General features: G+C 40.2%; 1 protein-coding gene across 6 annotated transcripts in view; it reads right to left on the reverse strand.

The window, feature by feature from the left end:
* Positions 1-27019, reverse strand: part of ATP8A1 (ATPase phospholipid transporting 8A1) — a 239355-nt gene that overhangs the window by 98199 nt on the left and 114137 nt on the right. For all 6 annotated transcript variants that reach the window (XM_027544396.1, XM_027544393.1, XM_027544391.1 and 3 more), the window contains 2 exons: positions 8050-8188; positions 2791-2855 (listed from right to left, as the gene is read on the reverse strand). In XM_027544396.1, the coding sequence (XP_027400197.1) occupies positions 2791-2855; positions 8050-8188 (204 nt within the window). The remainder of the gene's footprint in view (positions 1-2790; positions 2856-8049; positions 8189-27019) is intronic.

Consider the following 27019-nt stretch of genomic DNA (forward strand, 5'->3'; position numbering starts at 1 on the left):
ACAGAGATTGCAGACCAAAATAGACAGACGGGGTCCTTGCTCTCATCAAAACTGAGCATTCCCCTGGGATGATTTATGTTTGCTCTTGTAGCAACACAAAGTGCAAAAACCTTTGAAGTGTCTATGACTTTTGAGTTACCATCTTGGTAACTTCAAAATGAAAATAAATGCCTCTGTCTTAACAATACAGGATTCAGTGCACAGAATATTTTCTGTATTTCAGTTTTCTCTCTTTATTTTTTTTCTTGAGATTACTGCTTATATCATTTGACACTAAAAACACTTCAAGAACATTTGGATGTGTTTATCCAAGAGCTGGAGAAAAATGATGAAACAGGTGAAAACAAAAAGAGCAATGCCAGCACACTCTATGTAAGGTGAAAGCCTAAATCCAGACAAAAAGGAAAGGATGTCACATCAAGCATGTGATCAACCATGCTTTCACTTCAGTCTCACAGGTCCCACTTCTGGTTTCCTTCAAGTGTCAGAAAGTCTGTGCATCACGTTTAACCTATGATGCTGACAAAGGCCTAAAGGTTTATAGGGATTATGGAAACGTTCACACTGAAGTTTTTGCAAGGCTGTGAACAACTGCAACCCAGTTCTGGAACCACCTTGGATGGCTCCTTTTCCAGGGACCCCCATGGGGATAAGTATCCCTGAACTTTACATCACATCGCTGGCACTGTGCCCCCATTTCCTCCTCTCTGACTCTTATCCTGGTCCCTTGTCTGCACCCTTCCAACTTGCCAACTGCTTCTATACATCACACCTCTTTTAAGAGGCTGATGAAGTCATGCCCCTTGCCTATGAAGGCAACTCTCAAACCTGGCCTAGCTTTCCACAATTGACCTGAGATTACCTCTCCAGGTTTAACCCCCTCTGTCACTTTTTAATGGACGCCTTATAAATACTGTGCCCACTGTTAAAATGAATTGGGTAGCTTCATACGGACCATTATAAAACAACTGCTAAGATATATTAAGTGAGAAAAACAAAGTGCAGTATCAAGGAGTGTGGACAGGATGCTGTAATGTGTTTAACAACAAAGGATGTGTCAACTGACATGCACATAAATCCCTTAGATACGGCAGAACATCTCTGGATGAACACACGAACTGGAACTAGCGGCCATCCCTGGGGAGGTAAACTAGTAGCTTGGATATAAAGGTGGGAGATTTATAAACAACAAGGTCCTACTGTACAGCACAGGGAACTATATTCAATATCCCGTGATAAACCATAATGGAAAAGAATATGAAACAGTATATATATATACATTACATACCTACATATATGTATGTATGTGTGTCTATACATATATATATAAAACTGAGTCATTTTCCTGTACAGTGGAAATTAGCACAACATTGTAATCAACTATACTTCAATAAAATAAAAAAAGAAAGGTGAGAGATTCACTTTTTATCATCTATATTTTCTCTTTTCCTAACTTTTAAGTTTTACATTCTGTGCCTGTATTTATTCAAAGAAAACATACTTAAAAAATTATAATCTTGTGTTCAAGTTTAATGTTCCTCTTTCAGGCCCCAACAGAGGAACTTAACTTGCACTAACTTTCTGCTTCCGCTCCTCTTACTCAATGACTCAAGTTTTACTCACCTTTATGTAACTAAATGCCACTTACTTTGTAAATAGTTCCTTAAACTTCATGATATTTTCACAGCAAGTTATCTACCTTACTTACCTATTTGTTTTGCATTATTACTTGTATGCAATTTACTTCTCTTAATATTTGTAAGCTTTTGGAGGGCTGGCTTTTTTTTTTGTTTGTTTTTGTTTGTGTTTTTAGGATTAAAGCCTGGTTCACAAAAAGCACTTCTCCAATAATTAAAGGCATAAGCAGTTCCCATGATTACAAAATCATATATTATTCCTCAGGCTACAAGGTGCTCAAAGATCTCACAAGAAAGGGAAGCGCATTTTAAGTACAATAATAAAGAAGAGATCATCATTCCAGTCTAAAAATCAGAAACAAAGTACTTCTTACATGTAATTTCCTGTCTATACCCAACTTCTAAACATCTACTTCTTCACCATCCCTTCCACAGAGGTGGCCTCTCAGCTTCTCCAACATCCCTAGTTATCAGGTTTCCTCTGTTCTGCTCTTTGCGTCACAAGGGCTATTTCAAGCAGCTGTATATCACCTTTCCTGTTCTGTCTTCCACCTTAAATTGCAAATAGTCATCTTTCCTTTGAAATATTTACAGGTCATGACCTACATTTTGGGGGTTAACTTCTATCTTTTATACTCCTAAAAAATGTTTCCCTCTTTTCCAAATATAACTTCATGCGATCTTAGTCATGAAAAAAGATATCCTAGGAATTTCTATGTCAATTCTGAACTTCAGACATTAAAAAAAGAGTTGACTGTTGGCTATTTGGTGTTGTTCAATAGCTTTCACATTTTTTTAAAAAAGAAGCAAAATATTAATACTGAAATATTACATATATAATATGTAGTAATACTGAAATATACAAAATACTCAGGCAGATACAAAGAAGCTGTAGTCACTCAGCAATCTCTTGACATAACGCTTTTGTAAAGCAGCTTTTTGGTCTCACAACGTTTAGCAATTTCTTTTAGCTGTTAAAGACACAAAACTAGTGTCTATTTACATCAGTGGTTCAAAACAGTGTACATTTGTTCCAGCAGAATGACAGTAATAAGGCACCTTTTAACCCAGGAAAACAAAATGTCTCAAGTTAGCTGAATATAAAATACAAGGTAAGTTACTAAAAGTTTTTCAAAAAGACAATCTTACTTACATCAAGAGAGCCTTCATTTATAACAATCATTCCCATGTTCTTCCTCAGAAGTTTGCAGGAGTGCCCTATGTCCAAACAGAGTAAATTGGTTGACATAATTAATTTCTCTAGAGAAAGAAGATGAAGATGTTAAAATGCTAAAACTACAAAACTTATGAATTTTATATATATTCTTTGGTAAAATTAAAATGCTATCTATTTGAACAAGAAAGATGGCAGTCAGCTGTCTTCTGGATCTGCAGAAGTTTGAAAAAGAAATACTCTGCTTGCTATAAAAGGGGGATAAGATACAAGGACATCACCTGACAGGTTAAGGCTGCCTTGATAAACAAACATGGAAAGAGAATACAGTAAGGATTCTCAATGTTCTGAAAACTGTTAAGTGCCTATGGCATACCCTTCATGATGACCAACATGTAGAGCAGAAGATGGGCCAACGGTTGTTTGGGAGAAGGATGCAGGAGGTTGTCTGGGTTTCTCTTGGACCATTGATCCCACCACTATCTATCTCCCTGCCCTTGGACTGTTATCACATTTTCTTTTCTCCTGCTCTCTCTTGCTTTGCTGTACTTGGTACAGGGCAAACTCACCTGCTGATCAAACCAACTCTGCCCACTTGTTTGCCTACAGCTGAACATGGCTAGACAAAAATAGGCAACCTTTTTGGCCCAGCTCACATGTAAAACAGTACCATCTACACTTATTTCTTTCGTGATCTCATTCCTCAGTTTTCATTCCAATCCCAAAGAAAGGCAATGTCAAAGAATGTTCAAACTACTGCACAATTGCACTCATCTCACACGCTAGCAAAGTAATGCTCAAAATTCTCCAAGCCAGGCTTCAACAGTACATGAACTGTGAACGTTCAGATATTCAAGCTGTATTTAGAAAAGGCAGAGGAACCAGAGATCAAATTGCCAACACCCAATAGATTATCCAGAAAGCAAGAGAGTTCCAGAAAAACATCTATTTCTGCTTTATTGACTATGCCAAAGCCTTTGACTGTGTGGATCATAACAAACTGTGGAAAAGTCTTCAAGAGATGGGAATACTAGACCATTTTACCTGCCTCCTGAGAAATCTGTACGCAGGTCAAGAAGCAACAGTTAGAACTGGACATGGAACAACAGACTGATCCCAAATCGGGAAAGGAGTACGTCAAGGCTGTATATTGTCACCCTGCTTATGTAACTTATATGCAGAGTACATCATGAGAAATGCTGGGCTGGAGGAAGCACAAGCTGGCATCAAGATTGCCAGGAGAAATATCAATAACCTCAGATATGCAGATGACACAACCTTTATGGCAGAAAGTGAAGAAGAACTAAAGAGCCTCTTGATGAAAGTGAAAGAGAAGAGTGAAAAAGTTGGCTTAAAGCTCAACATTCAGAAAACTAAGATCATGGCATCCGTTCCCATCACTTCATGGCAAATAGATGGGGAAACAGTGGAAACACTGGTTGACTTTATTTTGGGGAGCTCCCAAATCACTGCAGATGGTGACTGAAGCCATGAAATTAAGATGCTTACTCCTTGGAAGAAAAGTTACAACCAACCTAGACAGCATATTAAAAAGCAGAGATATTACTTTGCCAACTAAGGTCCATCTAGTCAAGGCTATGGTTTTTCCAGATATTCATGTATGGATGTGAGAGTTGGACTGTAAAGAAAGCTGAGCACTGAACAATTGATGCTTCTGAACTGTTATGTTGGAGAAGACTCTCAAGAGTCCCTTGGACTGCAAGAGGATCAAACCGGTCTATCCTAAAGGAAATCAGTCCTAATATTCATTGGAAGGACTGATGCTAAATCTGAAACTCCAATACTTTGGCCACCTGATGTGAAGAACTGACTCATTGGAAAAGACCCTGATGCTGGGAAAGATTGAAGGCAGGTGAAGGGGACAACAGAGATTGAGATTGTAGGATGGCATCACTGATTTGATGGACATGAGTTTGAGCAAGCTGTGAGAGTTGGTGATAGATAGGGAAGCCTGGCGTGCTGCAGTCCATGGGGTTGCAAAGAGTTGGACACAACTGAGCGACTGAACTGGACTGAAATGTTGACCATTCTAGATCTCATAAATCCCTCTTTCCTGAACTCTGGACTCTCACATGGCAGTGCCTACTTTACAGCAGACATTTAGGTGTAAAATAAACATCTCCAACTTAACACATCTAAAATTAGGCGCTTAACCTCCCTTCAGAAAGAAGGAAGTTTTCCCTCCAGAAAACTCGCTCCTCCTTTAGTCTTCCTCATTTGGTTAATGGCAACTCCATCCTTCAATTGCTAAGGCTAAAGCACCTTGAAGTTACCTGGGATTCCTTCCTTTCTCCCATACTCTGTGTCTAATCTATCAATCAATCCTGTTGGCTGTACCTTCAAAAATACATCCAGAGTCCAACCATTCCTAACCACCTCTATTTTACCACCCAGGTCCAAGCATCACCATGTCCTGCTTGGATGAATTCAACAGTGTCTGGCCTTCCTGCTTCAATACTTGCTTCCCTTTGAGTCTACTCTGAGTCTAGCAGCCAGACAGATACATAGAGTTTTTTTTTTTTTTTAATAGGAAAGTCGGATCAAGTGTTTCCTCCACTTTGTTCAGTACCATGCAGTGGTTTTCCATCTCAGAGTAAATGCCAAGACTGGACAACAGTGTAGGTGGCTCCATCCAACCTGAGCTCTGTTACACCGCTCACCTCTTCTCCTCCTCTAGCCCTGGGCATATCTGCTCTTTCTGTTGGACAGAAGACAGCTGTCCCGAATCATTTGAGTGACAAGCTCCCTTTCTTCTCATAGGTTGTTTCTGGGCTTTCACTTTTTCAATACTTCTTCCTGACTTCCTGATTTAAAATTGAACCCCTCTGTGTAAAGTGAAAACTTTCACTTTTCACTTTCATGCATTGGAGAAGGAAATGGCAACCCACTCCAGTATTCTTGCCTGGAGAATCCCAGGGACAGAGGAGCCTAGTGGGCTGCCGTCTATGGGGTCGCACAGAGTTAGACACGACTAAAGCCACTTTCCAGCAACAGCAGCAGTGTAATGCCCTATTCTCCCTTCCCTGCTTTATTTTTCTTTAGAACAATTATTGCCATGAAGTATATTATGTGTTTTTCTCATTTATATTATTGTCTGTTTCCCTGACCAGAATCTGAGTTCCGATGGCAGAGGTTCTGATACATTTTGTTCTGTGTTCTTAACTGATGCCTGGTACCACAGGCACCATAATCATTTGCTAAATGAATGAATCTTACTTTCCTTTTTCTAGGAACAACTTTTAGGATTCTAGAAGTTAAGGGTTACTAGAAACCACCACCCTTCTCTCCTTTTCATAGGTATTTTCACACTGGCTACATATCCAGGACCATCCTGAGGACTGTTCATCTTCCCCACGGATCACTCTTAACCACCATTTATTCCCCCTCTATCTGTAGTTACACTACTTTATCATATTTGCATTTTCCAGGTCTCCTGATCTCCAGGAGATCAGTCCTGGGTGTTTTTTGGAAGGAATGATGCTAAAGCTGAAACTCCAGTACTTTGGCCACCTCATGTGAAGAGTTGACTCATTGGAAAAGACTCTGATGCTGGGAGGGATTGGGGGCAGGAGGAGAAGGGGACGACAGAGGATGAGATGGCTGGATGGCATCACTGACTCGATGGACGTGAGTCTGAGTGAACTCTGGGAGTTGGTGATGGACAGGGAGGCCTGGAGTGCTGCAATTCGTGGGGTCGCAAAGAGTCAGACATGACTGAGCAACTGAACTGAACTATGAATTTATAGTATTCATAGTTTAATATAAATACTATATTTATAAGTATAGTATTTATCACAGAATATACTGATTACTCACATTTCTAAAAGGAATATTAGCTAAAATCTTTTTTTTTAATATAGATGATACTTAATGACTTTCAAAAAATGTGGTTTTAGTTTGTGAATACTCCTGAAATGGTTTCTTTAATTTTGGGAGAGTTTTGTGCGTAATTTGTATAATCAGTATCATCCAGAGGTTGATGTCAGGGTTCACAGTGCTCAGGCAACATGCTACTGCTGAATTTGCGGGGGGAAATGACTATTTTTCTTGTACATTATTGGTACTACAGGCCTCTACCAGCAAACATTACCTTTCTCCTCTGTTACAGACTGAATTTTGTCCCACCTCCCAATTCATATGTTGAAGCCCCAGCCACCAGTGTGACAGTATTTGGAGACAGGGTCTTCAAAGAGTTAAAGTTAAACGAGATCATAAGGGTGATCCCTCATCCAACAGGACTAGTGTCCTTATAGGAAGAGGACAGAACACCAGACGCGCTGTGAGCATCCACAGAGGAGAGGTCAGGCGCGGACACACAGAGATGTGACCGTCTACAAGCCAAGAGGGGAGGCCTTGGGAGAAACCAACTTGCTGACATCTTGATTTGGGACTCCAGCTCCTAGGACTGTGAAGAGATAACTTTCTGATGCTTAAGTCACCTAATATGCCATATTCGATTATGGCAGCCCGAGCTGACTAATATAAACTCTTTCTGTAAAATCAGAATTAATTATTAGATCAATGAAAACTGGCAAAACCTTACTTCCTGTCTCAGAAATAACCTTTGGTCACATAAACAAGTGTCAGTATACAAGCTTGCCATAATTCTAGTCTCCAGACTCTGGCAGACAACTGCAGAAAGTTCATCCATGTGTGTCAATTAAGGAGGTGAATTAGGGGCAGGCAGAGTTCAAAGGTGAGAGAGGGCACTATGTGGCTGCAAGAGCTAAAGTTTGGCTGTATAGATAATCACTGCATCTTTAAAGGGGGCACTGGGGCCATGCTGCTGCTGCTGCTGCTGCTAAGTCGCTTCAGTTGTGTCCGACTCTGTGCGACCCCATAGATGGCAGCCCACCAAGCTCCCCCGTCCCTGGGATTCACCAGGCAAGAACATTTCCTTCTCCAATGCATGAAAGTGAAAAGTGAAAAGTGAAAGTGAAGTTGCTCAGTCGTGTCTGACTCTTAGTGACCCCATGGACTGCAGCCTACCAGGCTCCTTCGTCCATGGGATTTTCCAGGCAAGAGTACTGGAGTGGGGTGCCATTGCCTTCTCTGACTGGGGCCATAAGTAAATAGATAAGCTAAGTGAAACCACAAATAAGGAAATCTCAAAACACTAAATCTTTCAAATCTTGAAATACCTCAAATATATCTTCTAAAATGTATCAAAACATGTTAAAAAGCACCATGACATAAAGTTTAAACTAGCTGAATTACCAATGTTAATGGCAGTTTCCTGCTTGTCTCCTGTAAGGATCCAGATTTTGATGTCTGCTTTCATTAGAGTTTCTATGGTTTCAGGCACTTGATCTTGTAATTTATCCTCAATGGCTGTGGCTCCCAGTAGTTGAAGATTCTGAAGAAAAAGAGCAGCAACATTTTTAAGATTAAGAAAATGGTTTAGAGTCTTTAGGAACAAAACATTAAAGTGTTTTAAAATCAGAGACTAAATGATAATCCATGAATTCAGTGTGAATTCCAACTATCCCATTGAGTTTTTTCTCTCAAGGATTCCTAAATCTCAACCAGTACTTCTGACAGAAGACTGAAGCTACCTTCCTCCCCACTAAGGTAAGCTCCTAGGACTGTGAAGAGATAACTTTCTGAAGCTTAAGTCACCTAATATGCCATATTCGATTATGGCAGCCCGAGCTGACTAATATAAACTCTTTCTGTAAAATCAGAATTAATTATTAGATCAATGAAAACTGGCAAAACCTTACTTCCTGTCTCAGAAATAACCTTTGGTCACATAAACAAGTGTCTGAACAAGATTCTGAACACACACACACACACACACACACACACACACTGAAGCTACCTTCCTCCCCTCTAAGGTAAGGAACTGATTCTGAACACACACACACACACTGAAGCTACCTTCCTCCCCTCTAAGGTAAGGAACTGATTCTGAACACACACACACACACACACACACACACACACACACACACACACACGTAGAAGGAGGGAATCAAAAACAGTTAAATAGGAGCAGGCAGCTACTAAGAAAAAATAAAAACACAAACTATGGAAGGTCACCACAGTGAAGAATAATCCAAGTGACCTGGTTGAAAAAGAGCAAAGTTACATGCTGACATTATTAAATGACAATCGCATACAGAGTCAGGAAATGTAGACACACAATACAGTTAGGATGAATAAAGGAGCAATAAACAAAGCAACCGCACTGGTCTCTGAACGAAAGAACAGGCTGAGTGTTTTTAACTTGGTTTCACGTTTGTGTCATGGAAGGTCGGAGTCCATTAAAGATCTCTTGCTTATTTGATGGTATCTTTCATATAAGACTGAACAAAACCAAAACACTCTGTGGAAAGCTGTTCCAATCTCGGACAAAGAAGAATGGTTTCTTCTCTCAACTTCCTAAATGGCAGGAAAGGGAGAACAATCTCCTGGCTGCTAGGGAACCCTGGCTTGCCAAATGGAAACAGCTAATGGTGTTTTTGGTCCTAAATACATAGGTATGCGCAACGACGGACTAGGATTTAAACCTATCTATCATGTGACTAGGCATTGTCACCACTTGGGAACCCTTCCAGTGGTGTTCTGCAAGCCACAACAAACTAATTCTTAGTCTTAGGCATTTCCCCATAACCTAACTTCCAGAATGAACTACTTCAGCATTTATCTTTCTTCTCAACCATTCTCTTCCTGCTTGCCTTCATGTTTCATTTCCACTATCAGACAAGGACAGAACAGATACAAGGGAAATTATTGCAAAGGATAGTGTCTGGGTTGGTAACAACGAAGAAGGCATTCCACTTTCTATTTTTTCTCTAACATTAAGTCCTATTTACTTTTCATCAAAATCCAAGTCTAAAAATAGCCCCAAGTCTTGGTAGGTATGGAAAATAAAGTTAAATATATATACAAACATGTAAAATTGAGAGAGTGTGTGTGGGTATAGTTGCTGAGTCTATTACTTAGGAATGTTTTTGGCTATAAATAATAGGAAAATCTGACTAAAAGTAGCTTAAGTAAAGTTCCATATTTCTTACATCATTAGTACTGAAGTGGGTATTTTGGGCCAAAGATGGTTGGCTTGACTATATTTCCACTTATTCTCTAGATCTCTCTCAATGTCTCAATGTGACTGTCACAGCTACCACAACCACTGTGAAGACAAGAATTAGGAGGTGAAACCAAATGTATCCATCTCTTATTTGAAGAGCAGAAGGGTTTATAAAATTCCTCAGTGTATTTCCCAAAATAGCAACTGGCCAGATGGTGCTACATGGCCGTCCCTAACTACCAACATTTAACTTTTCTAGACTTAGTGGAGGTGGCAAGGCAGAACGGGGATGGGAGTAGGTAGTAAATTAGCCAGTTAACAGTCTCCGCCACAATGCTGAAACATAGATGTGTGCACATGCATTCAGTCTAGTTCAGTCGCTCAGCTGTGTCCAACTATTTGCGACCCCATGGACTGCAGCACGCCAGACTTCCCTGTCCGTCACCAACTCCGAGAGCTTACGCAAACTCAGGTTCGTCAAGTCGGTGATGCCATCCAACCATCTCATCTGCCGTCTCCTTCTCCTCCCTCCTTCAATCTTTCCCAGCATCAGGGTCTTTTCCAATGAGTCAGTTCTTCCCATCAGGTGACCAAAGTACTGGAGTTTCAGCTATAGCATCAGTCCTTCCAAAGAATACCCAGGGCTGATCTCCTTCAGAATGGACTGGTTAGATCTGCTTGCAGTCCAAGAGACTCTCAAGAGTCTTCTCCAACACCACAGTTCAAAAGCATCAATTCTTCGGCGCTCAGCTTTCTTTACAGTCCAACTCTCACATCCATACATGACTACTGGAAAAACCATAGCCTTGACTAGACAGACCTTTGTTGGCAAAGTAATGTCTCTGCTTTTTAATATGCTGTCCAGCTTGGTCATAACTTTCCTTCCAAGGAGTAAGCATCTTTTAATTTCATGGCTGCAGTCACCATCTGCAGTGATTTTGGAGCTCCCCAAAATAAAGTCAGCCACTGTTTCCACTGTTTTCCCATCTATTTGCCATGAAGTGATGGGAATGGATGCCATGATCTTAGTTTTCTGAATGTTGAGCTTTAAGCCAACTTTTTCACTCTCCACTTTCACTTTCATCAAGAGGCTCTTTAGTTCCTCTTCACTTTCTGCCATAAGGGTGGCGTCATCTGCATATCTGAGGTTATTGATAGTTCTCCTGGCAATCTTGATTCCAGCTTGTGCATCTTTCAGCCCAGTGTTTCTCATGATGTACTCTGCATATAAGTTAAATAAGCAGGGTGACAATTACAGCCTTGATGTACTCCTTTTCCTGTTTGGAACCAGTCTGTTGTTCCATGTCCAGTTCTACCTGTTGCTTCCTGACCTGCATACACATTTCTCAAGAGGCAGGTCAGGTGGTCTGGTATTCCCATCTCTTTCAGAATTTTCCAGTTTATTGTGATCCACACAGTCAAAGGCTTTGGCATAGTCAATAAAGCAGAAACAGATGTTTCTCTGGAATTCTCTTGCTTTTTCGATGATCCAGCGGATGTTGGTAATTTAATCTCTGGTTCCTCTGCCTTTTCTAAAACCAGCTTGAACATCTGGAATTTCACAGTTTACATATTGCTGAAGCCTGGCTTGGAGAATTTTGAGCATTACTTTACTAGCATGTGAGATGAGTGCAATTGTGTGGTAGTTTGAGCATTCTTTGGCATTGCCTTTCTTTGGGATTGGAATGAAAACTGACCTTTTCCAGTCCTGTGGCCACTGCTGAGTTTTCCGAATTTGCTGACATATTGAGTGCAGCACTTTCACAGCATCATCTTTCAGGATTTGGAATAGCTCAACTGGAATTCCATCACCTCCACTAGCTTTGTTTGTAGTGATGCTTCCTAAGGTCCACTTGACTTCACATTCCAGGATATCTGACTCTAGGTCAGTGATCACACCATCATGGTTATTTGGGTCATGAAGATCTTTTTTTGTATAGTTCTTCTGTGTATTCTTGCCACCTCTATCTTGCCACCTTAATATCTTCTGCTTCTGTTCGTTTTTGTACATACACGCATGTATATATTTACATGTATACGTACGGACATAGATACACACATATCTCCCACTGCCCTGATATCACCCACTGCCCTGCTCTGGCTCACCCTGCAAGTCCAAATTCAAAAGCTACTGCTTTTTTGAAGTTTTCATTTACTTCTTAACTCAAGTTTTTCCCTCTGCTGTGCTCTGATAGAGCTTTGCCATTTTTACACATCTTGAAAGTGAAAGTGTTAGTTGCTGAGTCTTATCTGACTCTGCAACCTCATGGACTATAGCCTGCCAGTCTCCTCTGTTCATGGAATTCTCTGTTCAAGAATACTGGAGTAGATTGCTATTCTCTTCTCCAGGGGAGCTTCCTAACCTAGGGGTTGAACCCAGGTCTCCTGCATTGCAGGCAGATTCTTAACTGTCTGAGCTACCAGGGAAGCCCTTAATTTATCATATAAAGGTTAACTGCTTAAATGTATGACTCTGGTAGTTTTGTTCAAAAGTAGGGACCATGTCTCCAAGCTCCTTGTTTTACAAATGAGGTGACAGAAGCCCAGATAGGGGCAATGATAAACGACAGTGAATACTGGGGTAAGATTACAGAAGGGTAGGGCTTGAACCAAGATTTCCTGTATTGCCCATCCCATTCTTGTCCCTTCTGTCAATGATGGTGTCCAGAACAACAGTCAGCTCTCAGTCTCATAAATATTGGCTGAAGTAAATGAAATGGGCATCAGTGTGTTAAGGGCTAGTACTTACTTCTTTATTCAAGTACTTCTCTACTCAAGTAATATTAAGGAGAGGAACAAATGGAGGTCTTGCTCTGGTTGCAGGTTGATGTCCCAATTTGGCAACAGGGAGGGTAGGGCCCTGTCTTGGGCATATTCCTTCTAAGAATGCTGGCCTGAGCACTAAGTGCTGACTCAAGGAAGACCCTGTAAGCCCAGGTACTGAGGTGATGCTGAGGAAGGGCTCTGGGGAGTCTTTTATAAAGAAAGTGAAGTTTTAAATTGAAAGAAAAAGCATGGACCATGTCTTATTCATCTTTATATTGTATCCCCAGAAGACTGATAGTCAGAGTTTGACATATTTGCAGAGAATGCATGACAAAGAAAAAAAAAAAACCAAAAAACCCCAAACACCCAAATCCAAATGTTCTAAAGTACTGTCGCAATCTAGACCATTTTGCCTTCAATATACTCCAAATAACTTACGCAGCTATTAGGTACACTTGATGCATGACTTCTTAGTATATAACATATATGACAGGAAGGCAAATTTCCTTCTTTAAAAACATGGCATTACTTTATTATCTTTAATGGGAAGCAGATTTGAAATCTATCAAAACCTGATGAATAATTATCATCAAGAAGTTCAAGAATGAAAAGGAAGACCAGTTCAGCAGCAACTATGCTAGCCTCACAATTGATGAATTTCAACACCGAGACAATGATTTCATCAATTCTTTCAGCTACTCTTAGGGCATTAGTAGCTAAATTATTCTGGCCCACATCCCAGCAAAGACCAGGATAGAGCCGTTTTTAAATGTTAGATGTTCTACAGAAGGCATGATAAGATTTTTAAAGGATCTCATGAAGATAGTTGAGTCATACATGCTCTCAAAAATTTTAAACCAAAAAAGAAATTTTTTTTGGTAATATTTCACAAAACCCTGGGGTAGATAATATGAAAGCCAAGATGTGAATACATTAATTAGAAATAAATAAACAAATATATTTGTATGTTTTTTAGTTCTACTCTAAGGGGATAAATGAGCACAGGAAGTACACGGGTATCCACTGCCGTGAACAAGCCTAATAAAAATAAAATGACTGCGCTGGTGGAGATTATATTGAAAGCACATTTGAAAGAAGGAAAGCAGCTGGTTTTGTACCGGTAAAAAGGAAACATTTTTCAAACCAGGCAAAAATAAAGTACCAAAGATGTAGGGCCAGCAATGTACATGTTGAGAAATGTCATAGCAGGTTAATGTGCAGTGTGCTGGTGGCTATGAGAACAGGAATTTCTAGTGAAACATTTCTGAATATTCAGCAGAACTGCAGTGGGTTTACCTTGCTGCCTGTAAAAGAAACACTGCATCTGAAAGCTGTTCATTTCGCCTTTATCCCGAGAGCTCCTCGAGCAGGGCACTTACTAATTTTAGTGGACGGCTCTGCGGCTTCCTTTCCTTTGGCTTCGATGTCATTTGTTGTGAGATTAGCTCTTGAGTGATAGACTGTTCAGTCTCTGGAAATTAATATCTTTAGCTACATAACGATCATTAGGAAAAAAGATTTGAACTTTGCGTGCTTTTCCTGATCTTAACACAAGAGTGTTTAGGCCGTAATCAATTTCATCCCAAACATGTATTACCTTACACAGATGGCCACTAATGGTCACTATGGGAATTACATATTCAGCAAGTGTTGAAACGTGATAAAATTCCCATGACATTTACGGAATTTAAAAAAAAAAGCCTAAAACACTAATTTTACTTTCAAAATGTAACTGTGCCAAAAGTTATCAAAGTTTCAGTTGATGCCTCTTTGACATAGATTTAGTTATCACTGAAAAATTATGAAATAGTATTTATTTACCCAGTAAAGTCCTCAATAATCTTATTTCTCTTTTAGATGTTTCTGATGTAATTTTTTAAAAAAAGATAAAAATATCTAGTAATATCTAGTAAATATCTACCCTAGTAAAGATAAAAAGCTTCATGCAGAGTACTTAAAAACTAGGGGAAAATGTATTATGACAGATTTAGAAATTACATTTTTTCCCCAATGTATGTATATTTTACTAAATAACAGAACCTCAAAGTGATTTATTCCATGTTAACAAATATTGTCTCAGGGTTTAGATCTATTCTGGATTTTTTAAAAAAGTTTGTGATATGTTTCTAAATGAGAAAAAGCACAGTAACTTGGGCTTCAGATTACAACATGGACTATTTGGCAGAAGTTTCTTTGAAGACAAATAAAAGAAATAATACTGGCAAATAAATGTTATCACTGGAGTAAATATGGATAAATACTAGTAACATTTGGCAACCTTTATGACAACATAAAATAAGATGTGATTCGGAGAATGAAGAAACATTTCTGTAGCCGAGAAATATCAGATACTGCTAAGTGCTCACACTGATTCCTTCAGTTAGTAGGGAGGTTGAGTAAACTATATAAGACTGAATCAGGGTGCAGCTGAGCTGGGATGGTAAGAACAAGACACCAAGAATAATACACATCCCAGGGCAGCGAATGAGGAGTGAACCTGAGATTAAATGAAAGTTAGAATCTTATATAAATCATCACACTCTGAAACATTTGTCTCTGTTGCTCAGTTCTTAGTTCTGATCTGTTTCTATGAAGGGGTTTCAGCCTCAGTCCTGAGGCTCTCTGGCCAGGGGTGCCTGCTTCCTGTTTTCCACCTGTATGCCCCAGATTCACACTCTGGGATGGACTCCCTTCCAAGCACACACGCATGCCTGCATTCACACACACACACACACCCATGCATGCCTGCACTGTCTCTCTCTCACACAGCCACACACCCTTGCCATTCTGGGCAAGACAGTGGGACACAACCAGAGTCCCTTCCTTCCTGGGATCTGTGCTTCAGAATCTGTTCTTTGGTTTGCTCCCTGCCTTGTTTTCTGACTGTACCCTCCTTGCTTCACATTGGGATCTGTTTCTCCTAGCTTCAGCTGCCTGGCAGTCATCAAGCCCCAAGTACTTAGCCACAGGAGTAGGAATGGAGAGCAGGGGTCTTCATATTTTACCTGAAGGGCTTATTACACAGATCAGCGGACCCTATACCCAGAGCTTTTCACTGAGTTCGTGAAACCTGGAAATGTGCGCTGGTAACTAAGCTGCTGGTTTGAGGACCTAACTGCTCATCTCCAGCAAGGCTGACAAAACTCCTTCTATCAAGTGACAGATGGTAAATATTTTCAGGTTTGAGGGTCATACACTCTGTGTTGCAATGACTCAATTCTGTCATTGTAGAGACAATTTGTAAACACATGGGTGGCGCTGTGTTCTAAGGAAACTTTATTTACAAAAACAGGTGGTGAGTGGAAGTGGTTCTTGGGCTGGAATTTGCAGACCCTTGATGTGGAATAGTGGTGAGCAGCCCATCTCTGCATCAGCCCTCCATTCTGACTGATCAGTCTTGATACTTCCTTGGTCAGCTCCAACCCTTCTTCCTTAGCCTGGCCTTAGGTTCTCTGGTCTCATTTCTCTCCTCTCCTTCCAATCCCAAACTACAGACAAAGCCTCTCAACTGTAATATATGATTACCATCAGAGAAAAACAGTACTCTCCCTAAATAATCACATGACTATATGCTATATATGATCTTAAAAGTAAACACAAACTTTTCTGTGCGTACAAAAGATAAACACAGGAAATAAGTATTTTCTTAGTCTGGGTGGCTCAAAAAACTCATCCAACATCAGTTAACATCTAACCTTAAATCCTAAAGAAGAATAAAGACTTAGCCAAGTACTAGGGAGAGGTGGGGAGGGATGAGTGAAGAAATTCCAAACAGAAGACATCACATGTGCGAAGACATAGGTATGCTAAAGCATATTGTGTTTGAGAAGCTGCCATTTAGTCAATATGGAACCGATAAATGAAGGGAGGTATGTGATGATTTAAATAACGCTAATTTAATAGGGTTGTTCTGATGATAAAATTGGATCAGTCATCTCAAACTCTGAATAGTAAGTTAGGAAAACGATGAGCCTGGAAGAGCTGGCAGGGAATGAAAATCAAAGTGGTTATTTTTTTATGTTGGGGATTCCAAAGGCACAGGGCATCTGGAGAAGAATTTCAGAAGGGGAGGGACAGGATCAGATTTATATCTCAGAAAGTTCACTGGTGTCCAACTGGGGATGGAATGGGAAGAACGGAGGGTGCAAGACCAGTTCAGAGGTTAAGGCAGTCATCACACTTGTTAGCTTTAAAATATGGGAGCTCTGGAATACAGAGTCCCTGATGGCCATGGGCCTCTCAGAGGCATTCCATAATGCTGGCTCTCCAAGACTGCCGCATTCCACTGGACATCATTCACTCCTGGGCTTCCCTTCTCAAAATCACTTTGCACGCAACAAAGTGGTTGCATTTAAGAGAAGAGAATCTTGTACCTCTGTCAAAGCTGGGCTAGACTAAGAGTGTTAAATCATCAGCATGCCTCATTGACCTAGTTCTGGAGAAATCGTGCCACCCAGGCCAAGAAGGAGCTTTTATCTTGGTGCTTTTTAAACCAAGAAATCATATTTGGACTCTCACACAGCCAAGGGCTTGCCAAATAAGGTCAGAATTCACACACCCAGCTGAAAAGAATCAGGGTTTGAGAAGCCATTGGGTGTAGCCAGCAAAAACAACACATCCATCTTATCTGAGTGAGAAGACAGCAAAACCCATTGTGCAAAGTCTACCGCGAAGCATTCATAATAAGGGTTTGATCAGCCAGAAAGGAGGAGCGTGGGATTAGAGATCTAAGGGAACACTAAGTACTTTCAGTAAGAAGACTCTAAAAGAGGAGTTGAGGGAAAATCACAACAAGCAAATCCCCACCTTCACCCTGAAGGAGGACAGAATATATTACATCACACAGGGCACACACGGCTAGTCTCATTTCCTATGCGGACAGGTCCTGAACACACCATGTCTCCCAATTCCAAGAGCTGATTTCATGATGACTCAACTGTATGAGTGGTTACATTTTATTTTTCAAGATGCCAATGTTTTACATACATTCTTGCTTTCTTTTAAACCACTAGCAGAATGACATATGGATTAGGAACATGCGATTTGGAATTAAGACAGAACTGCGATATGAATCCCTGCTCAGCCAACTACTGGATATGCTGCCACCGCCGCTGCTTAGTCGCTCAGTCGTGCCCGACTCTTTGCAGCCCCATGGAACACAGCCCGCCAGGCTCCTCTGTCCATGGAATTCTCCAAGCAAGAATACTGGAGTGGGTTGCCATGCCCGCCTCCAGGGGATCTTCCCAACCCAGGAATTGAACCCTGGTCTCCTGCATTGGGCTTCCCTGGTAGCTCAGTCGGTAAAAAATCTGCCTGCAGTGCAGGAGACCCAGGTTCGATCCCTGGGTTGGGAAGATCCCCTGGAATAGGAAATGGTAAACAACTCCAGTATTCCTGCCTGAGAATTCCATGGACAGAGGAGGCTGGTGGGCTACAGTCCATGGGGTCGCAACAGTTGGACACAACTCAGTGACTCAACTCAACTCGACTCACTCCCTTATTGCAGGCAGATTCTATACCACGGAGCCTCCAGGGAAGCCCACTTAGCAAGATAAGGCTGATAATATGGCTGTACTAGTGTTGGTATAAGGATGAAAACTGATTGTTTATCTCAACTTTCTCTTTTTTTTGTTGTTTTATTTGAGTAGTCAGGTAAAAAAAAATGTTGAGTACTTAAGACCTAGGGATGTCTATATTTTTTGTATAGCCCACTTGTTTGGTTAATATTAATAAATTATATGTATTGCAAAATGCAACAAATTATAAACAAAAAAAGGTGAGATAAAACATTAGTAGAAACAGAGGTTATAACGTTTTCTTGCTTACCCCAATGGCTCATTTTGCGCACCCTATGTCAGAAGCCCTGGAACTAAATAATCAAGTTAAGGAGCAGAGGAGCAGGGGACGTGGAGCTTAGTAAAGTCTCTAAAACTGGCAGGTCCCCTTAGTAGATAAGCTGACAGACTGCAAATGTTCTTAAGCAAACAGTAAAACCGGAAACTACTGGAATTCGAAACCACGAAATCACCAGTACATCATGTAAATTTTCATCTAGTACATTTCAGGTTTTAGTACAAATGAAAGTGATATTGGCAGCTACTAAGAATAGAACAGGGGCAGTTTTATCTGAAAAAGCGTTCAACGCGAATACAGAAGTTACTGTGAATTTGGCAGTCATAAATGCTCAGGAAAAGTTCTGTTTTTCATTAAGCTTTATATTTCTCTAGGAATCCTCTACACCGCTCGCTGCCACACGTTGGGTAGGGTACTGGACTGCTGGTAGTCACCAGAGTGTAATGGTTGGTCTACATTCCACCACATCAAGGCAGGCTTTAACAAAAAAACAACCCCAGAAACGTCAACCATATGTGGGAGTAGGAATCACGGAAATAATGTAAAAAAGATCACGAACTACCTCGCTGTCCTAGCTCGGTGCCTGTCGCAGCGCCCTGGGTGCGAGGTCCTGTCTGCCATGACATTTTCCAGTGTTCAATACTACCTCACTCTCAGCACTGAAACGAAGACAAGGAGTTTTCCATCCTCTTCCCTTTCTGTGCCCCCAGAGCCCACAACAGCACCTGACAAGCGCTGGGGGATGGGCATTTGTTGTTGAACCTTTCCCACCACGTGCTTCCCACATTTATATGTTAAATAACTTGGAAAACAGGGGTGGTTTTTTTTTTTTTTAATGACTGAGTCTAAATTTGTAACGAATGGATTCTTTAAAATCCTTATCTGTCTTTTCTAACTGTTTGACTTTTCTAAAGTCACATCCTTAGTGACAACACATTTGAAATCAACATATTCCACGTGCAGAAAGCATGCACTATGTGGGTAATAGAAGGCAGGCTTTCGTTAAGCAAACACTAAGTAAATTGAGCCTTTGAATTAATTATTTAATTGACTCATTCATTTATTCATCAAATATCTATTCAATGAGGCAGTTCTTGGAGCCACAGAGACAAATAAGATAAAACGACCCTGCTCTCATGAAGCTTCAATCTAGTGGAGGATAGATATTAATTGTGAACTATAAAATTTGTACATATAATAAACAACATAGCTTGATTCAAAGGGGAGCTAAACACTGCCCAAACTATAGCTTCCTGATTAGTATTAAGTTCAAAAATGATCCTCTCTGATCCATAATTAATCAAAAAAAAAAAAAAAAAACACGTTGGCAGAAGCATAGCATAAATTTTCATTTTTCAAGAAGCATTTATTTATGCCTCAAAATATGAGAAGAAAACAAGAACAATGTCATCATCAGGGAAATACTGGTTTGATCATTGCCCAATCTAGACATGTATTATATAATATATCTCACTATTTTCTGCAATGCTCAAGAAAAGTAAGTCGGTTTTGTAAGCATCTCAAATGACTACAAGGCAATTCACATAATGCTAAAGATATAATTGCATTTTCCTATTGAAGCAAATAAATATAAAAAATTTTTCAAAAACTCTATTTACCATGAAGGAATACCTTCATGTTTCAAACAATGGTTTAATTACAAAATATTCCTCTTAAGTAAGATCAGACCCCTCTGTACTACTAGTTTTCAAAGGAACTTATCAGCACATTATGAGTATGAGGCAAATAAATTTTGTCTTAGAAATACATGTGAAGTAGCAGATCAATCAGGAAGGTGAGACATTTCAGAGAAACCACTGCTAAAGAAGTATAAGGCTTGATAATTATTCTGCTATTTATTTGCAATTTCTCCCTGACAAAATACAAATAAATAAATTCTTAACTTAAAAAATAATCTAATATTTAAAGACACAGACCAACAGTATAAGTGGTTTCATAATCTAAATTATAAATCCAAATACGCTGCCCTTCAAAAGAAAGAGGCTAAAGAAGGTAGAGCAGGTCAAGCGTGTTGTCTGAAAAATGAAACAACTGTACGTTTTCTCAAGTGGTGATAAACAGAGACGAAGAGGTGTTTCCTGTCCACGAAACCCAAGCGATGCTACAATTATCCTCAAACTGGGTCAAGACACCTCGAGTATATGATGTGATTCTCATAATCCCTTCTGCATTTTAACTATGTGAGCCTTCTTGTTCCTGGACGTCTTGGGTTTCCCGGTTATAAATGTCACCTTCTTGACCTTTATTTAGTAATAGAAAAAAATGTTTCAGGAACATCTTGAAACAACTCATAGCATTAGAAATGATCTCTTTTTAATCCTGAGAAATCTAACATCTGAATGAAAGTGCTGGAGTCCAAACTATCCAACCGTGTAGCAGAGATGTTGATGGCATTACACAGATGGATGTAAAAGTCCTAAATCCTCTATGACTGTCACTAGGGAAAAGCCCATCAGGAGCACTTTGTCCAGCCTCCCACCTTCCCTCTCCCTTACTGTACCCTGGAGGTAAAGGGGGACCTTCCAGAGCTCACATGTGCTGGGTAGAAACGTCAGAAAGCACTGTGCCACAGGACAGATGGCATTATCTCCTGGGAGGTTCTTGGCCTATCTGGATAAATTTTTTCAGATTATGCTAGGACTCACAGCCCCCAGGGGAAAAAAGGCTTTAACTAAATTTCGAAAACGGAATTACTTGTTTGAACAAACACTGGAGGGATAACATAGAAAGCAGGATGTAACCTTAAACATATTATACAATTGTCATTTATTTTATAACATTAAAATACATTCTTGTTTTCAGGAAGAGCTCTGCAAATCTTTTGTATTTTGACTGTCTTTAATATAACGCCATAATACCATTAATTGGTCATTGCTATTGCAAATACGTCCTGCAATGTCCTATGTATGACCACAGGCTGACCTGATCTTTTGTTGAAAAGTGAGGGACAGTATCTATAGCAATTTTGAGAAGCATGTTTCCTAAAAAAAATTCACAGACAAGAGGACTATCATCTGGTTTCCAAACTGTGCTCCACAGAGTCTCAAAGTCCTGAAAAGCCTCTCATGGACCACGATGAGGGCAAGGTAGGGTTGTCAGGGGACAGCCAGTTAGGGGCTTCTCCCCACTCTTCCGCTTGTTAACCAGCACAGTTTTGCTTTTATATATTCTATGTATTAAAAATATGTAAGTATATTTAGGTCCCTATGCAATATTGTTCTTTACAGCATTGGACCTTGCTTCTATCACCAGTCACATACACAGCTGGGTATTGTTTTTGCTTTGGATCCATCCTTTCATTCTTTCTGGAGTTATTTCTCCACTGATCTCCAGTAGCATATTGGGCACCTACCGACCTGGGGAGTTCCTCTTTCAGTATCCTATCATTTTGCCTTTTCATACTGTTCATGGGGTTCTCAAGGCAAGAATACTGAAGTGGTTTGCCATTCCCTTTTCCAGTGGACCACATTCTGTCAGATCTCTCCACCCTGACCTACCCATCTTGGGTTGCCCCACGGGTATGGCTTAGTTTCATTGAGTTAGACAAGGCTGTGGTCCTAGTGTGATTAGATTGACTAAGTCAAATTGGAAGTGGTCAAACAAGAGATGGCAAGAGTGAATGTTGATATTCTAGGAATCAGCGAACTAAAATGGACTGGAATGGGTGAATTTAACTCAGATGACCATTATATCTACTACTGCGGGCAGGAATCCCTCATAAGAAATGGAGTAGCCATCATGGTCAACAAAAGAGTCCGAAATACAGTACTTGGATGCAATCTCAAAAACGACAGAATGATCTCTGTTCGTTTCCAAGGCAAACCATTCAATATCACAGTAATCCAAGTCTATGCCCCAACCAGTAATGCTGAAGAAGCCGAAGTTGAATGGTTCTATGAAGACCTACAAGACCTTTTAGAACTAACACCCCAAAAGATGTCCTTTTCATTATAGGGGACTGGAATGCAAAAGTAGGAAGTCAAGAAACACCTGGAATAACAGGTAAATTTGGCCTTGGAATATGGAATGAAGCAAGGCAAAGACTAATAGAGTTTTGCCAAGAAAATGTACTGGTCATAACAAACACCCTCTTCCAACAACACAAGAGAAGACTCTACACATGGACATCACCAGATGGCCAACACCGAAATCAGATTGATTATATTCTTTGCAGCCAAAGATGGAGAAGCTCTATACAGTCAACAAAAACAAGACCAGGAGCTGACTGTGGCTCAGATCATAAACTCCTTATTACCAAATTCAGACTTAAATTGAAGAAAGTAGGGAAAAATACTAGAGCATTCAGGTACGACCTAAATGAAATCCCTTATGATTATACAGTGGAAGTGAGAAATAGATTTAAGGGCCTAGATCTGATAGAGTGCCTGATGAACTATGGAATGAGGTTCATGACACTGTATAGGAGACAGGGATCAAGACCATCCCCATGGAAAAGAAATGCAAAGAAGCAAAATGGCTGTCTGGGGTGGCCTTACAAATAGCTGTGAATAGGAGAGAAGTGAAAAGCAAAGGAGAAAAGGAAGGATATAAGCATCTGAATGCAGAGTTCCAAAGAATAGCAAGAAGAGATAAGAAAGCCTTCCTCAGTGATCAATGCAAAGAAATAGAGGAAAACAACAAAATGGGAAAGACTAGAGATCTCTTCAAGAAAATCAGAGATACCAAGGGAACATTTCATGCAAAGATGGACTTGATAAAGGACAGAAATGGTATGGACCTAATAGAAGGAGAAGATATTAAGAAGAGGTGGCAAGAATACACAGAAGAACTGTACAAAAAATATCTTCACGGCCCAGATAATCACGATGATGTGATCACTGACCTAGAACCAGACATCCTGGAATGTGAAGTCAAGTGGGCCTTAGAAAGCATCACTACGAACAAAGCTAGTGGAGGTGATGGAATTCCAGTCGAGCTATTTCAAATCCTGAAAGATGATGCTGTGAAAGTGCTACATTCAATATGCCAGCAAATTTGGAAAACTCAGCAGTGGCCACAGGACTGGAAAAGGTCAGTTTTCATTCCAATCCCAAAGAAAGGCAATGCCAAAGAATGCTCAAACTACTGCACAATTGCACTCATCTCACATGCTAGCAAAGTAATGCTCAAAATTCTCCAAGCCAGGCTTCAGCAATATGTGAACCATGAACTTCCTGATGTTCAAGCTGGTTTGAGAAAAGGCAGAGGAACCAGAGATCAATTGCGAACATCCGCTGGATCATGGAAAAAGCAAGAGAGTTCCAGAAAAACATCTGTTTCTGCTTTATTGACTATGCCAAAGCCTTTGACTGTGTGGATCACAATAAACTGTGGAAAATTCTGAAAGAGATGGGAGTACCAGACCACCTGATCTGCCTCTTGAGAAATCTGTATGCAGGTCAGGAAGCAACAGTTAGAACTGGACATGGAACAACAGACTGGTTCCAAATAGGAAAAGGAGTACGTCAAGGCTGTATATTGTCACCTGCTTATTTAACTTATATGCAGAGTACATCATGAGAAACGCTGGACTGGAAGAAACACAAGCTGGAATCAAGATTGCTGGGAGAAATATCAATAACCTCAGATATGCAGATGACACCACCCTTATGGCAGAAAGTGAAGAACTAAAAAGCCTCTTGATGAAAGTGAAAGTGGAGAGTGAAAAAGTTGGCTTAAAGCTCAACATTCAGAAAATGAAGATCATGGCATCCGGTCCCATCACTTTATGGGAAATAGATGGGGAAACAGTGGAAACAGTGTCAGATTTTATTTTTTGGGCTCCAAAATCACTGCAGATGGTGACTGCAGCCATGAAATTAAAAGATGCTTACTCCTTGGAAGAAAAGTTATGTCCAACCTAGATAGCACATTAAAAAGCAGAGACATTACTTTGCCAACAAAGGTCTGTCTAGTCAAGGCTATGGTTTTTCCTGTGGTCATGTATGGATGTGATAGTTGGACTGTGAAGAAGGCTGAGCGCCGAAGAACTGATGCTTTTGAACTGTGGTGTTGGAGAAGACTCTTGAGTGTCTTAGACTGCAAGGAGATCCAACCAGTCCATTCTGAAGGAGATCAGCCCTGGGATTTCTTTGGAATGAATGATGCTAAAGCTGAAATTCCAGTACTCTGGCCACCTCATGCGAAGAGTTGACTCATTGGAAAAGACTCTGATGCTGGAAGGGATTGGGGGCAGGAGGAGAAGGGGATGACAGAGGATGAGATGGCTGGATGGCATCACTAACTCGATGGATGTGAGTCTGAGTGAACTCCAGGAGCTGGTGATGGACAAGGAGGCCTGGTGTGCTGCGATTCATGGGGTCACAAAGAGTCGGACACGACTGAGCGACTGAACTGAACTGAAGTATATTCAGGCAATATTTACTTTGAGAAAGAGGTTCTACTCTTTAAAAAAAGAGAGACTTGAAAATAATTTGAAAGTCACTAGCTCACATGCTCAAGTCCAATATTATGGTCGATATAAAAAATAGATCCTGATCACAAGAAAAACAGACTATATAATAAACAAGTCTCATTTAAAGTAGCCAAGGAAGAAGCCCAAATGGATGAAACTCAGGCTTCCGTGGTGGCTCAGAAGGTAAAGACTCTACTGGCAATGCAGGAGACCCAGTTTCGATTCCTGGATCAGGAAGATCCCCTGGAGAAGGAAATGGCTACCCACCCGAGTATTCTTGCCTGGAGCATTCCAAGGACAGAGGAGCCTGGTGTGCTACAGTCCATGAGGTCATAAACATTCGCATACAACTGAGCAATGAACACTTTCACTTTCAGGACTATGGCAGTTAAATTTACAGTCAGGAAAAAAAAAAAAATTTACAGTCAGTGACACAGCAGAAGAATCTGCTCTGCTATGTTGGAACCTGCCTCATTACCACGTGTGACAGGAGCTCCCCACAGCTTCCACTGAATACTAACCCCAGCTGCTTTTAATAAAGAATGGAAGCTCAAAAGGGTGACATGCTAGCACCCTGACTACCTACAGTTCCCAAATGATCAGGGTTGGGAAAATCATTTTTTTCAGAAAAGCTTTTAGTTGCAGGGACCCCTCTGTGTTCTTGTTCCTATTCGTTTTCTTCTAAAAGACTTGTGCTCTTCTTCAGTGGGTAAAATAATCTTCTGAGGCTGATTTAAAAAACTACCACCTTCCTGAAAGCTTGTGGGTCACTCCTGGATTTCCTGGAGGAATTAGTTCAGACCATGACACTCAGAATGTTCCTTATTTGGTTGGGCGTCCCTGATATCTAGCATTTATCAATCACCTAATGAAAGTTAATTAAGTTAATTACTGAAAGAAACTATAGTTTCAGGGGATATAGTCCTTATTCAGAACAAGCTGGCTGAACCAATCTCTTTCTGATTTTTCAATAAAAATTAAGAGAGCATGACTCATCACAAAGTAAAAAAGGAATTAGCTATAAATTCTCTTTTAATTTATTTTAGGTAAGAGGTATTAAGAGAGACTTCTGTTATCTGTAAACTAAAAATATGTGAATATATGTAATGGATTTCCCCAGGCAGCTTAAATTTCAATGTGACTCACGATCGCCATCTGCTGGAAGAAAGGTTGAATATCTGTTTTAGTTAAAAGAGGGAAGTCAAAATTTAATAACAGTTATTAAACACACACACAACTGTTAAGCCTATAAAACTGAATCTATAAACTCTAGGACATTCTCAGTAAAAACATTAGTCACATTAAACATTCAACTCCAGAATGTGCTCCAGAGCATTTCAAGTAGAAACAAAATTTAATGGTTGGAATCCACTTAAAATATATTGATTGTTAGTTGTTATATATTAATTCTATCATTGCCACGTGAGAAAAGACTACATTATATTCAGGCTGTGTAGGAAAGGAGACAGGAGGAAAAGAATCATCTCCAAGCAGAGTAATCTTTTTTAATTTCTCAAAAGATTATGTGTGTGTGTGTGTCACTCAGTCGTGCGACCTAATGGACTGTACCCGGCTGGCCAGGCTCCTCTGTCCATAGAATTCTCCTGGCAAGAATACTGGAGTGCGTTGTCATTCCCTTCTCCCGGGAATCTTCCCAACTCAGGGATAGAACCCCAGTCTCCTGCACTGCAGGCAGACTCCTTGCTGTCTGAGCCACCAGGGAAACCCTCTCAAAGAGTAAGAAAAGCCAAAGATTAAAAATCAGTAATACCATTAGTGCTTTTAAACAATTTGTGACTTTGGGGACAATGAAAGAGATTACGGTCATGGTCTCATAAAATATTATTTTATGTCACTATATGATATTCCAAAGACGTAAGGATATATACAATATTAGAAAAGAAAGAGAGAAATTCAGTAAGTGGATTGATAACAAGTCTCCTGGTGTGTGTACACATCTACAATTGGTGGTGGAGGTGGGGTTTATCAACTTGCAAGGTTTCATACATTCCATCACAAGTCTTCTGAGGAATAAGGACGATACAAAATAAGTTCAAATATAAGGGAGAAATGACAAACGAACTAGCTTCTAGGGGATC

This window comes from Bos indicus x Bos taurus, chromosome 6, assembly GCF_003369695.1.
Source record: "Bos indicus x Bos taurus breed Angus x Brahman F1 hybrid chromosome 6, Bos_hybrid_MaternalHap_v2.0, whole genome shotgun sequence".
In the NCBI taxonomy this organism is placed as follows: Eukaryota; Metazoa; Chordata; class Mammalia; order Artiodactyla; family Bovidae; genus Bos; species Bos indicus x Bos taurus.